Here is a 13463-nt window from a genome sequence, read left to right as displayed (position 1 = left end):
TCCAGGTGGTAAGCAAGTCCAGGCTGGTACTGGGAGAATGAGGTAGGGTAGCTAATTGTGTGTACAAGAAATACACAATAAGGCATCTCCTTCAGAAGCATCAGAGCTTTTAGCATACAGGCACAACTTGAAAGAACACATGTAATACCATCTATTAGGCAAGTGACCACTGGTAAGTGTCTGCGTTCTGACTGCAAATGAGCACACTAAAAGAGGCAGGTGAGGGTGGGGTGAGGTTTATTGAAAGAAGGCTTTTGGAGAAGAAGGAGAAGGGGACCACTGTTCACTAGGCATCTTGGTAAGCTTGGAGTTTTGCAGATGGTCCCAAGACCTGGAGCCAGGCCTCAGGGCAAGCTTTCAAAATGGAGCATGAACTTTCGGCAAAGGCCAAGGATGACGTCATTGTAGAGAGGCTACACTGAGTGATCGGAGAAGTGGAAAAATGTAGAAAAAGACCCTCCGATGCCATTTTGAACATCTAGATTTAATGGATGGTCAACCAAGTTCTTAAGAAGTTAGGCGTTTGGAAGAAACTTTGAAAACACTTGAAGGAAATATTCAATATTCTGGCAAAAAATAAAATTTACAATGGTGGGGGAGGGGGAAAGGAGATGGCCAAGGAGGCTCAGTGAGGCTTTTGCTGGAGTCCAGGTGAGAGGCTTGGAGTCCTGGGCTGGATGTGCCTTTGCCATGTGGAGCCACAATGTCTGGTGGGGGGCCTCATTGCCCACTGTGGCTGGGAGATGAGAAGGCTGCAAGTGTGACCTCCTGGAGGGGCAGGGATATCCTGGCTGCCCCCTTGTCTAGAAGGGCAGGCTGGCTGTGGAGGAAAGATAGAATGATTTTTCTCACATGCTCGGTGCATGAAGGGCTGAGTTCTGATCAAGGACTTGGGCATTGAGTCATTCATTCATTTCACTTGCTCATTTCAAACATTATCCAAGTCTTCAGAGCCTGTACTGACTAGAGATCGTACACAAGGCCATAATTTGTGGTATGTGTTCAAGCCCTTACAGAGCTTAGAGTTCATAATGGATATCACAACATTGAAAAATAGAAGTGACAGAGACTCAAACTATAGAGTCTGGGAATGAAGTAGGAAGTGCTTGGGCTCAGCCAGATATAAGACATTTGGTAGAAATTGGGGTAGACTAAGGAAGTAGACCTCTGTCCCTTGAGCCCTTACTTCTGGGCTCAGATTTTTTTTTTTTTTTTTGGTCATGGAGCTTGAACTCTAGGCCTGGGCACTCTCCTTCAGCTCTTCAGGCTCTACCACTTGAGCTGCAATGCCACTTCCAGTTTTCTGGTGGTTTATTGGAGATAAGAGTCTCACAGACTTTCCTGCCTGGGCTGGCTTTGAACTGTGATTCTTAGATCTCAGCCTCTGGCACCTGGCTTGGGCTCAGATTCTTAATCTAGGGAATGCTGGCTTTGGCCACTTTACTAACCAACTTAACTGGTACTTCATGATTTCTAGCTTCCCCTGAGTTTCTATTCTTTGACAGGTACAGACTCCCCAGAAACCTCTGGAATCTCCATCCAGACTTGGTGAGTCTGAAAATATTAGCTGTAGCATCTGTGGCCAGAAGGCTGGCAAAAAAAAGGGGTTACAAAGGTTAGGGACAGAAAACCTTCTTTCTTCCCTAGGCTTAGTCTTAGATCACTAATATCCTAAATATTCCCTCACTTTCCTCTCTGTGTTCCCCTCCTCCACAGAGTTTGGAAAGGCACTGTTTGCCCTGTCCTCACTCCCCAGGGCAACAAGCCAGGCAGCAGGTGTGTGTGTTGAACAAGGCCATCTCTAGAAGCTGAGTGGCTGGAGATGAGCTTTGTTTAAATATTAAAGAAGTCAATCATTAATCATGCCTGGCTCAGGGCCCAGCTACCCACTGTCTCCATTCAGAAGGGCCTGGGCTAGGGTAGGGAGAGTTATGGGCAGTTTTTGAGGTTACTTGCATTTCAGGTGGCCAACAAAGAGCTTTTGGGGATTGAATTGTGAAGCTTTACACAGGGCAGACCAGAATATCAGTAGAGAAAGTCGGGGTAGAATGAGATACTAGCTTGTATACAGAGCACAATGCTCATGAACTGGACGCCAGTTCTACTTGAGGATATTTTATAAGGAGTCTGAAGCGGGGTCTTTTTTTCTAACCGGACCAGAAGCTCCTTGGTTCCTGTAGCCAAACCACATAGCTAGATTCTTGGATACACCAAAGCTATGTGGAGAATTAGTTGTGGGCATGGCTTGTATTGGTTTGAAGGGACATAAGTCATTATAACCACGGTTGCTAAGCCTCTACTGGGACAGGGGACTGGCCTGGAACCCAGATCATCCTAAGAATTACATAGAGTTGGCCATTTGTGATTCTCACAAGTTCTCACACAAGTTTGCAAACATACAGTCAATATGTACCCAGATCTGCAGCACCTGAGCCCAGTCATAGCTGGGCCCTATTCCTAAAGACAATCTACTCTCTGTCGCTGTTACTCTCCTCCACCTTCTCCAGCTCACCAGTCTCAATAGTGACTAGTCCATTTCCCATAGAAGGTTGCTGTTTTGCTGTGTGATGATCCAAACGATCAGGCAGATGGAGCATATCAGCAGGATGAAGCAGAGGCCTAGTAGGATCCACTGTCCTCGGGCAACCATGCTGGGCTCCATGGGTCTACCCAGGAAGTAAGCCTGGTTGGCAGGTGCCTTGGAATCCTGGTTTGGTGACTCTTTTTCCAGGAAGTACAGCCTGGCAGCCAGCCCCAGGACTATCAGGAACAAGAGGCAGCTCAGAACCAACAGCAACCACTGCCCGAAGTTGGCTCTGTCAGGCTTCAGCCTTGTAGCCAAGAAATCCACTTTGTTTATGTTTCTTCCTGTGGAAAACAGGAGAGCTTTACAGGGCAGCCAGGCCTGGGGATGAGGGCGGGGATGTATTCTGAGGTCTCCTGTGGCTCTCAGAAAGAATTTGACTGGCATTACCTTAAAATGAGGAGAAAGTAGAGGAGAGTAGGTGAAAGATAGCCAGGTGCTTGCCCTCTACTGAGATGCAGCTTGGCAAGTCTAGCCGGACCGTACAAGAAAGTGAGCAGGGGCTGGGCATGGACTGTGGTACTGGCTGAAGCTGTACCAGGCTTTGGTACAGACATGCAGTTGCTATGCTGTGCTGTCTTAGGTCAGGCCGGAAGTTAGGGCTAGACTGGGGCAGGGGCTGATTCAGGGCAAGGCAGGCAAGAGTGGGACCTGAGGCTACATCAGAGGTGGGATTAGGGACACATTATCCAACCTTCAAAAGAACAGGTGAAGTCTGGCCAGCCCAAGACCTCCCCCTGCTGCACGTTCTCATTCACTAGCCAGTTCAGCAGTGGCTTGAAATAGGTCATGAGGGCCTTCGAAGACACCTTAGACTTCCCGGTCAGCTTTTTTAGAACCTCTGGCCAAGGCCTGCTGGAACCCAGTTTCAAGACATTCCTGAGGGAGTAGAGGCAGTTGTAAGGTTGTGTAGGGGCCAGGGCAGGAGCAGCTGCTGGACCCCTTACTATACCTAACCTTGGCCCTAGGGCTTGGCCAGCCAGGATCTTCCCACAGAGCTCAATATACTGGATATAATCACCATCTTTAAAATTTTTCTTTTATTTTGGTGCAGATACAGGGGCTTGAACTTAGTCTGGGTACTGTCCCTTACCTTTTTTTTTTCTCTCAGAGCTAGACCTCTACCACTTGAGCCACAACTCCACTTTAGGCTTTTTGTTGGTTAATTGGAGAGAGGAGTTTCATGGGCTTTCCTGGCCCTGATGGCTTGGAATCATGATCCTCAGGTCTCAGCCTCCTAAATACCTAGGATTACAGGGTATGAGCCACTGGGCAGTCAGCCCAATCACTACCTTTGAAATAACAAGTCTCACTTCACTTTGACTCTCAGCTTTGTCTTTTAGAAGTTGTGGTACCTGGGCAAATAACCTGTTTGAGCCTCAGTTTCCATCTCCATAAAATGCAGATATCAGTGCGTTCCACATAGAGTGGCTATAACACTAACTGTGGCTGATGATTATCAGCACTACTGGAATTATTATTCACTTAGGCTCAAATAAATACCTCATCTGAACTACTGTGTCCTCTATGCTCAGTGCTTGTAGGTAGGTAGGTAGGTAGGTAGAGGAAGTCATTTGGCCTGTCCTGGCCTCCCAAGGGAGTATTTGGAAAGATTCAAGGGTATAGGAGGAACTCTGTGTACCACCTGTAGTACTGCATAAATGTCAGCTGTCTCCAGTCACCCCTAGTGCTCAGTGGCAATAGCCTACTGTACTCATACTGAGGATACAAGGTGAGCCAAAGCTAGATCCCCAGGCTCCACCCTGCCAGCCTCCCTACCACGCAGCAGTGTGCAGGTATTGATTTCTCTCAATCAGTCATTTCCTTGATCTGACCAGGAGAGAATTGATGCCTATAAGTATAGAGTTCACTACGGGGCTGGTGGGGAGAGGGGGTGGGAGGAGGGAAGGGAGGGGTAGGGCGGGGGAGGAGGTGGTCTGGACTAACAGGGCCTAAGTTCTAAAGCTGGCAATGCTACTTATGGACTTATAACCTCAGGTACATCAGTCTGTTTCTTTGTTGGTAAAAACCTGACTTCTTGGTGAGTATCTGTTCATCAAGGGTGAGGGTTAGATCATATAATGACCACTTTGTATCTTGTCAAGATCTATACACATCTCTTGATAAACAACTGGAGCCAGGTATCATGGTATACACTGGTAATCCCAGCTACTTAGAAGCATGAGGTAGAAGGATTGAAAAATATGAGACCAGGGCTGGGAAGGTGGCTCAGTGGTAGAGCGCTTGCCTTGCATGCCTGAGGCCCTGGGTTCGATTCCTCAGCACCACATAATCAAAAAGAAAAAAGCCGGAAGTGGCGCTGTGGCTCAAGTGGTAGAGCACTAGCCTTAAGCTGAAGAGCTGAGGGACAGCGCCCAGGCCCAGAGTTCAGGCCCCACGACCGGACCCCCCCCCAAAAAAAAAAAAAAAGAAAAAGAAAAAGAAAAATATGAGGCCAGTCTGGCTACCTAGTGAGTTTGAGACTAGCCTGGGTTATATAGTGATACCTACCTTAAAACAAAAACAAAAGAAATAAACTGGCAATGAATGAGGTAGGAGAAATGAAAGGTCAGCAGATCCTTGGTAGAAACTACTGGACAAGAATTTCTCGGAGAAATTAAGGCAAAGAATCATCAAAATTGAAAGAAAAGGGCCATGGCATGTCTTCAGTAGTAGAGCTCTTGCCTGGCATGCTTGAGGCCCTGGCTCAATCCCCAGTACTGCACCAAAATAAATATTATTACTACTATTATTTGTGCTTGTTCAGGGCCTGGGTGCTGTCTCTGAGCTCTTTTGCTCAGAGCTAGTGCTTGCTCTTCCACTTGAGCCACAGCTACTTCTGGCTTTTTGGAGATAAGCACCTCATAGACTTTCTGGTCTGGACTGGCTTCAAACCTCAATCCTCAGAGCTAGGATTATAGATGTAAGCTACCAGCTCCTGCCCCCTAAAATATTAGTTTTGAACATAGCAAAACCAAAACTTGAGGTACAAGATCCAATGCTGGTTCCTGAGTAACAACAGTAAGAAACCTTGCTATGTAACTCAGGAACTGAAGATGCTTCTGCTTTGGCTTCTCAAATACTGGGATTACAGGTATGTGCCACCACACCTGGCTGGACAGTTTTAACTACTGAATCTCTATCTCCTAGAAATGGTACTACAGCTGATACTCAGCTGCTGATACACAGGAGGCCAAGATCTGAGGATCTTGGATTGAAGTCAATGTGAGAGATTTTCAATTAAACAGCAAAAAGCCAAAAGTAGAGGTATGGCTCAAGTGGTAGAGCACCAGCCTTGAAAAACCCAAGTGAGAACACAAGGCCCTGAGTTTTAAAGCCCCCCAAAATTAAAAAAAATTAAATATACTTTAAAAAATTGCTGGGCCCTGGTAGCTCAAATGTATAATCTGAGCTACTCAAAAGGCCGAGATGTAAGGATTGCAATTTGAGGCCGGCTTAGACAGAAAAATTTGTGAGGTTCCTATCTCCAGTTAACCATCAAAGAGCTGCAAGTGGAGTGGTAGAGTGGTAGAATGTTGGCCTTGAGCAAAAAAAGGTAAGGGAAATCACTCAGGCCGTAAATTTAAGCCCCAGTACCTGCACACAAAAACAAACAAATAAATAAAATTAAAATTAAGTTGGTGTGAAGAAAACAAGAAGTCTATTGCTTATATGTCTGACTCTGATCTGGGGCTACAGTTCTCTTTTTGGTATGGTGTTCCACTGCCTCACTTCCACCTTGTCTGCTGGACCTCATAACCCTCTTTGCATATGCACTAAAGTCCTTCCCTACAGTTGCAGCTCCTGTCCAAGTAACATATAATTTATTTCATGGTTCACTGCCCCCTGCTGGACCCAAAGAAGCTGGTCAGCACTGGTACAAGTAAACAGTTGTTGAATGGCAGTCAGCTGAAACATGAAGAGAGTAGAGAGTGCCTTTGTGTTCAATACATTAAAAAATAGCCCAAAGCTAAGCAGTCAGTTATCTCATATGCAGAAGCTAGACCTAAAATACCTGGGGATGTGATCAATTATATGGGACTTTAGGTATTCACACATAGTGAGACCAAAAGAAGGTTACTCTTACGGGAAGAGCACAAAGGTGCAATGCCTATGTGTCTCTGATCATATCAAATAATATTGATCAAAATAAAAAAAAAAACTAGACAGGATAAAAGATAGTCATTTCAAGAGCTAAGCCCCAGGGGACCTAACTTCATCTTGCCTGGTGATTGTTGACAAACTGCATAAAAGGATCATATACACTTATTAAGTATATAAGGGAAGTAAATGTGGTGAAGGCCTATAAGCCCAGCATTCAGGAGCTTCAGGCTATATAGAAACTATCTAGAAAAAATAAAATAAACTGCAAGCCAGACACTAGTGGCTCATATCTGTAGTCCCAGCTACTCAGGAGACTGCTATATGAGGACAGAGAAAAGTTATTTGCCATTAATCAGCAAAAAAGCTGGGCAGGAGGTATAGGCTTAAGTGGTAGAGTGCCAGCTATAAACAAAAATGCTAAAAAATAAAAAAGAGCACTAGGCTCTGAGTTTAAGCCTTGGCGCCAACCAGCACAAAAATAGATGCAAAGGCCAGGTGCTGGTGGCCTATACCTATAATTTTAGCTCTGCAGGAGGCTGAGATCTGAGTATCATAGTTTGAAGTCAGCCCAGGCAGGAAAGTCCATGAGACTCTTATCTCTAATAAACTACCATACATACCCAAAAATGCTAGAAGTGGAGATGTGGCTCAAATGGAAGAGCACTAGCCTTGAGCATAAGAGCCAGGTGCTGGTGGCTCATACCTGAAATCCTTACTCAGGAAGCTGAGACCTAAGGATCACAGTTCAAAGCCAACCTGGGGAAAGAAAGTCCATGAGACTCTTTTCTCCAATTAACCACCAGAAAACCAGAAGTGGAGCTGTGGCTCAAATTGGCAGAGCACTGGCCTTGAGCAAAAGAGCTTAGGGACAGCACCCAGGCCCTGAGTTCAAGCCTCAGAACCAGCACCAAAATAAAAATAAACAAACAAGCAAATAAATGCAAAGGATAGTAAATTATGTGACACTGCTATTCTTCTGTGATACAGAAATAAAACTCAAGGTAACTTTGATCAATTAGGAGAATGGACATACTGAAGTTAGTAGAAGTCAAGGGGTGGGGAGAAAATAACTGAAAGGATTCTACATCTCAATCATTGATCCAGTAGGTGTAGGTCTGACCTTACCCAGCTCTATATCCTTCCACTGATAGACACAATGGTGTGAAAGAAAATGTGCTTTGAATTCAAAAGTTCTAGGTCCTGAGTATGACTTTGCTCCTTGCTTCATCAATAACACTCAATCACATAATCTCTCTAGCCTTCAGTTTCATCATTTGTGACAACATGACAAATGAGGACACTTACTCCAGGATATCCCCAGCTATCTTGGAGTTATAGATGTTACAGTGGTGCAGTGGGCCCGAATGGCCTGAAGCCTTGCACAGTGCTTCATGGAACTGGAACTGGAGCAACAGGCTGAGGAAGTACCTGGGTAGAGGAATGTGAGAGCAGGCTGGGCGGTAGGGACTGGGAGTGGGAAGTTTGGGGCCAGGTAGCTCCCACATGCAGTGGCCACAGGAGCCCATGTGAGCAGCCACCATTTGTGTGGTTTTTTGGGCAAGCTTCCACCTTAAACTGGCTGGCTCTAGAATCTTCCTCTTTCTGAAACAACAGCAACCCAGGGGCAGTAGAGATGTTATAAAATTTTTCCACCAGCTCTGCCCACTGCACAGGCTATGATGGTAAAGCTCAAAGGATTCTAAGACATGCCTTTCTGAAGGTTCTGTAACCCATGGGAAGAGGTGGGCAGGGGTACAGGAAGTCCCCACATTTCCCAAGTTTAACTCCCAGAGCTGGCTCTTCTGATAGGGCCAGACCTTTACCGTATGTAGGGCACATTGGCAGAAACATGGAACTTGGCACCAGGGTCAAAGTCCTCCTCTGACCGAGGAATGGGGGGGCACAGGCCCTGGTACTTCAACCTAGTGGGAGAGAGATAGGGGCTTGACTGTGGACCCTGGTGATCAGCATTCTGTTCTTGGAGAAGCTCAATTACAATCATGGCAGGAAATTCCTAGCCACCTGGGGAAGCAGGTGTAGGCCCTCCCAGGGATCATTCTTCACAGATGACAGTGAAGCCTAGAGAAGTTAAGAGCCCTGCTCAGTGCTGGTGCCAGGTTCATAATAAAGTTTCATGGTTGGCTCCTGCTGGCTCTATATACTACATTATGGACATTTTTTTTCTTTTTCTTTTACTCAGTCTTAGGGCTTGAACTCAGGGCCTGGGTGCTGTCCCTGAGCTCTATTGTTCAAGGCTGGTTCTCTACCACTTTGAGCCACAGCTCTACTTCTAGTCTTCTGGAGATAAGAGTCTCAAAGACTTTTTTGCTCAGCTGACTTTGAACCACAATCCTCAGATCTCAGCCTCCTGAGTAGTTAGAGTTAGAGGCATGAGCCACCAGTGTCTGGCTCTCAGGTGCTTTTTTGTTTTTTTTTTTTTGGTCGGTCGTGGAGCTTGAACTCTGGGCCTGGGCGCTGTCCCTCAGCTCTTCAGCTCAAGGCAAGCGCTCTACCACTTGAGCTACAGCGCCACTTCCGGTTTTCTGGTGGTTTATTGGAGATAGGAGTCTCATGGTCTCTCCTGCCGGGGCTGGCTTTGAACCACGATCCTCAGATCTCAGCCTCCTGAGTAGCTAGGATTACAGGCGTGAGCCACCAGCGCCCGGCTGCTTTTTTGTTTTGTGCTTGTTTTCAGAATGTGGCTATAGTCTTGGTTTGAATAAAATTTGTATTGTTTTAAGTGATGGCAAATAGCCGACAGTGCTCAGAGCATCCCCAGGCCTCTAGGTCACCAACATTACAACCCTGCTGACACAAGTCCCGCCCCCAGCAGGGATGGGGTTGAGGAGAAGAATCCAAGCCAGCTTCCTTCCCCACCTGAGGTTCCACCACTCTTGGTTGTAGGCGTCCTTCTGGATGGTGCCATCAAAAACTCTCCAGCGAAACAGGTCAATCAGGTAGCTGAAGGGGATGAAGGCAATCTTCTCCAGAGCAATACCCATCATGAAGTTGATCTCCTCCTCTGGGGATGGAGTCAGAGCAATCAGAAGATGGCTTCTGGATTTTCCCTTCCTTCAGCCTTCCATAAGGAGCTCTGGTTGCCCCCCGTCCCCCAGGTCCTAGCTTCAGCTCCAGGCTTGGGCTGCCCTTCTGGTGTCCCCTTAATCCTTCATCACCTGGATCCTGGTGCTGGTGACTGAGAAGGCCTCTGTTGAGTAGGTACTTGTGGGAGGAGGCTGAAAGGGAGATCACCAACCCAACGGCCTCTTGAAAGGCTGGGTTGGCGCCTGCACGGAAGAGTATAGAGCGGTTCTGGTACTGCAAGAAGTACTGGATATGGCCCATCTGGTGGAAGATGGAGAGCAGGTCTTCTATGGTCACCTCAGTGCACTTCTTTATCCTAAGGTTAAAGGGCAGGGGTCAAGGAGCATGGGGATGCCCTGTAGGGGAAAGAGTGGTTTCTCTATTCAGGCTCCTTTAAGGAATTGGGGTGGATGGGCTGGAGACCAGAAAGGCCTTAGCTACTGTCCTTTCCCACATGTAGGCCCCCTAATCAAACAGTGACCATGCCCACTGCTTCCACTCCCACCTTCCCTTTTATTCTCTTGGCTCTCATTCCCCTGGCCTTGCTCTCTCACTGCCCACTCTTTGCCTACATGGCCTACAGTCAGGCAGACAGCGAGGAACTAGAGGGGCCCCAGTGTGGTGCTAGCTGTAGACCATGCTGGCAGTGGGCACCTGAAATCATTGTCCTTGAAGAAGTTCCAGGCAGAGGCGTGGCACTCCACCTCCCGCCCATCTGTTGGTTTCTCCAGCATTGAGTTTTTCCAGAACTCATTTGGGATGGAGATCAGCCCCAAGGAGGTAAAGAACGTGTCAGCCTCTTGAAACATCTTATCAGGCTTCCAGTGCTGTGATGAAGAAAGAGGTGGGTGCATGGGCACTGTGTGCCCAGGGATACTGAGTGGGTGGGGGCACCCCAAAGTGGAACACTGACCTGGCCTTTCATGATCTTTGTGATATCTTCTGGAGGCTTCTTGGGGTAGGGGAGGACCAGGTCTAGGATCTTGACCCAGGACTGAGCCCACATGTTCCCTGGAAGGGGAACGGGAAGGCTATAGGAGAAGGCGAGAACAGCTTCTTTTCTGACTGAGACTCCATCTCTGTTGCCAGCCTGGGCACTTACCAAGAAGGTGGGCAGGGATGGGCCCCCGCAAGTCGATGATATCAGGCCCATAGTGGCGGTAGAGGGAGCGGCGCACATAGGCATGCAGGTTCAGGTAGAGAGGCTTCAGCTCCTCAAAGAGGTCCTCTAGGTCATCCTCCAGGGTTTCAGACTCATACACGGCGCGCCACATATCCCCCATGTCATCATAGCCTGGGACAGGAGAGGGGCCTCAAAAGGTGCTCACCCTGCAACCTTTCAGCCACAACCCAGGTACCTTCTTAGTGAAATTCCTCAATCTCCCTGGTCTTTGAGGAAGGGATGGTAGCAAAATAAGACAGGTGGCAAAATGGGACAGCTACCTCCTAAGGCTGGAGATTCCAGGCTGGAGCAGATTAATTAGTGCCAGCCCCCATCTAGGCCTACAAGACTCTGTCTTCTCTCACTCTGACCCAAACTCTGTCTCATCCATAAGCCCTACAGCCACCATAGGTTTCTTTTGGGTCCTTCAAAATCCCAGCTTCTTCCTGTTTCAGAGCTTCTCCACAGAGATGTTCTGTCACTTGGTTTCTGCTTGCTTGGCCCTTGCTCATCTTGGCATGGGTGTCAATGAGAGAGGCCTTCCCAGACCACATACCCAAAATGGCTTGCTCCACATTTCCTCCTTCAGTGGCTGCTGTGACATCATCCCCATTGGCATTAGAGATTATTATAGACATCACTGTAGGTAAGCAAATCCTTCTACTTCCATCTCCTCAGAAACTTCCCCAGAAGACAGCACACAGCAGCTATTCTGTCAGTACATAGCCTAGCTCATGCTTTCCGGGGAACTACCTCTGCCCGAGTTCTCTGCAAACTTAACTTTGCCCCTTTCCTTGGGCATTGCCAAGGAACATGTCCAGGCTACTCACCATTGAGACTTGCAGCCTTGTTGCTGAGATAAACGTAGCGCCCAAAGATAGGGCGGAGCTGGCGACCCACAGCATCGTGCCAGCCCTGCCAGGCCCACAGCAGCTCCTTCTCATCCCTAGAGGTCGCCATGATTTCTTCTAGGTCTGTGCCCAGAACAGAAGCCACATGGGACCCCCATGCCTACCTGCCTTTGCCCTCACCCACCCTGGGTTTCCCCCAGTGAGTGGAAAGGTTGGGAGGCCCATGAAGGGGGACAGGACTGGGGGCTGGGGGGACTCACCAGACTCTAGAGTCACGCAGGGCCCCTCACTCATGCACACCTGGCCCATACTGTATGCCGTCTCCATGTAGGCCAGAAGCTTGTTGTACTGGGGGAGTAGGTGTCACCCAGGGCAGGCCCGTGCCCTTGGCCCACCCCCAGTACTAGCCCCGCCCAGCCAGGTGGACCTGAAGGAAGTCTCCCCCGCCTCCCCTACAGGAAATTCTAGTTCTGCCCCACCAACCTCCCTCTGCCCCACACACTCTGGCTCCCCCGCCAGGCCTGTCCATCACCTCAAGGAGCTCGTCCTTGGGCAAGGCCGCCTTGCCTATGTTCTGCAGCTTACTCAACATGCGCTTCACGACCGGGTCTTGGAAGTGGTGAATGTTAAATAGGCGGGCCCGAGTGCCAAAGTATAACATGAACTGGGACCTCTCCATCTCCTTGTTCAGCTGCAAAGAGGGTCACTGTATTTGTTTTAGCAAGTTGGGGAAGTAGGTAAAGGCCCCACATTGAACTCTATAGGGCCATGCTGCTTCAAAACCAAAACCAACACCCCCCCCCCAAGCCCACTTTAAGGGTCAAGTATCAGTGAAGATTTGCTAGAGGAAGCCTGAGTCTGTGAAAACCAGAAGAGAAGATTTACAAAGAAAAAGAAGCAAGAGATTCTTGTGCAAAGAAAAGCTTGAGGCATCATAATGCTGGAGCTTGCTGCTCTCTTTGATTTGTGCCTTGGGGGCTTTACTCCTTTCTGTAGCTCTGGATGGGAGGAAGGAGGTGCAATCCCCAGCCTTCAAGCCTCTTAAGAAGAGCAAGGGGAGGAGGGATGGAAGGGGGAAGTGGTAACACACCATCTCCTCCCGATTCGGCTTGGTGATGTTGGTGACATAGTTCCAACTGGCTTCCATGAACTGGTTGAACACAACCTGGGCTGTTTGCTCATAAAACTGCAGGAACAGCTTTGCCTCAGTCTCACTGTAGAACTGATCTGCAGAGAAAGGGATCATATGGTCCTAGGGGGTGACCTGCCCCTGTCCCATCCCCTTAGTTGGTCCTATGGCCTTTGGGATCCCTGCCATACCAAATTTTCTATCATCCGCAGTCCTGATCCATGATAAGAGCTGCCCATAACAGAGGAGCACAAGTAGGAAAGGTCCAGGGCGAGTCCATCTTGTTCCCATGACCAAGAGAACAGCAGAGCTGGGGAAGGCTATGGGCCAATCACGAGCCAGCTCCATATTGTGACATCAGGGGCCAAAGGATTGGCCATGGAATATTAGAACTAGAAAGTAACCACCCACCTTCTGGTATAAATGTCCCCATTTTACAGGTGAGGTTTACATGGTTTACATGGCTGGTTTACATGGCTAGCTAATGGCAGAGCTAAGAAGAGAACCCAGAGCTTTGGAATTTTAGGGCGGAATTTGTTCTATTCTACT

At 48.1% G+C, this 13463-nt stretch overlaps 1 protein-coding gene across 1 annotated transcript; it reads right to left on the bottom strand.

Moving 5' to 3' along the window:
* Positions 1–235: 235 nt before the first annotated feature.
* LOC138830531 (angiotensin-converting enzyme-like protein Ace3) lies at positions 236–13262 on the bottom strand. The gene is made up of 15 exons (XM_070026909.1): positions 13106–13262; positions 12876–13012; positions 12318–12476; positions 12046–12133; positions 11765–11908; positions 10875–11066; positions 10686–10783; positions 10427–10599; positions 9865–10088; positions 9566–9710; positions 8512–8610; positions 7994–8116; positions 3279–3463; positions 2513–2868; positions 236–820 (listed from the first exon to the last, which is right to left on the bottom strand). The coding sequence occupies exons 1-14, from the start codon at positions 13260–13262 to the stop codon at positions 2528–2530; spliced, it is 2265 nt and encodes a 754-aa protein (XP_069883010.1). The 3' UTR covers positions 236–820; positions 2513–2527.
* Positions 13263–13463: the final 201 nt, after the last annotated feature.

Source organism: Dipodomys merriami, unplaced genomic scaffold, assembly GCF_024711535.1.
Source record: "Dipodomys merriami isolate MVZ:Mamm:240054 unplaced genomic scaffold, mDipMer1.0.p SCAF_19, whole genome shotgun sequence".
NCBI lineage: Eukaryota > Metazoa > Chordata > Mammalia > Rodentia > Heteromyidae > Dipodomys > Dipodomys merriami.
The sequence above is the reverse complement of the archived record's forward strand: the minus strand, read 5'-3'. Positions and strand labels throughout refer to the sequence as shown.

What these genes read in the sequence shown, in the direction of transcription:
- LOC138830531 (XM_070026909.1), bottom strand. Translation starts at nt 13,262, where the DNA reads ATGGAGCTGGCTCGTGATTGGCCCATAGCCTTCCCCAGCTCTGCTGTT. An exon ending in CAAAGATCATGAAAGGCCAG is followed by an intron (nt 10,600 to 10,685) that starts GTCAGTGTTCCA and finishes TCTTCATCACAG; the next exon opens with CACTGGAAGCCTGATAAGAT. An exon ending in GCCAATGTGCCCTACATACG is followed by an intron (nt 8,117 to 8,511) that starts GTAAAGGTCTGG and finishes TCCTCTACCCAG; the next exon opens with GTACTTCCTCAGCCTGTTGC.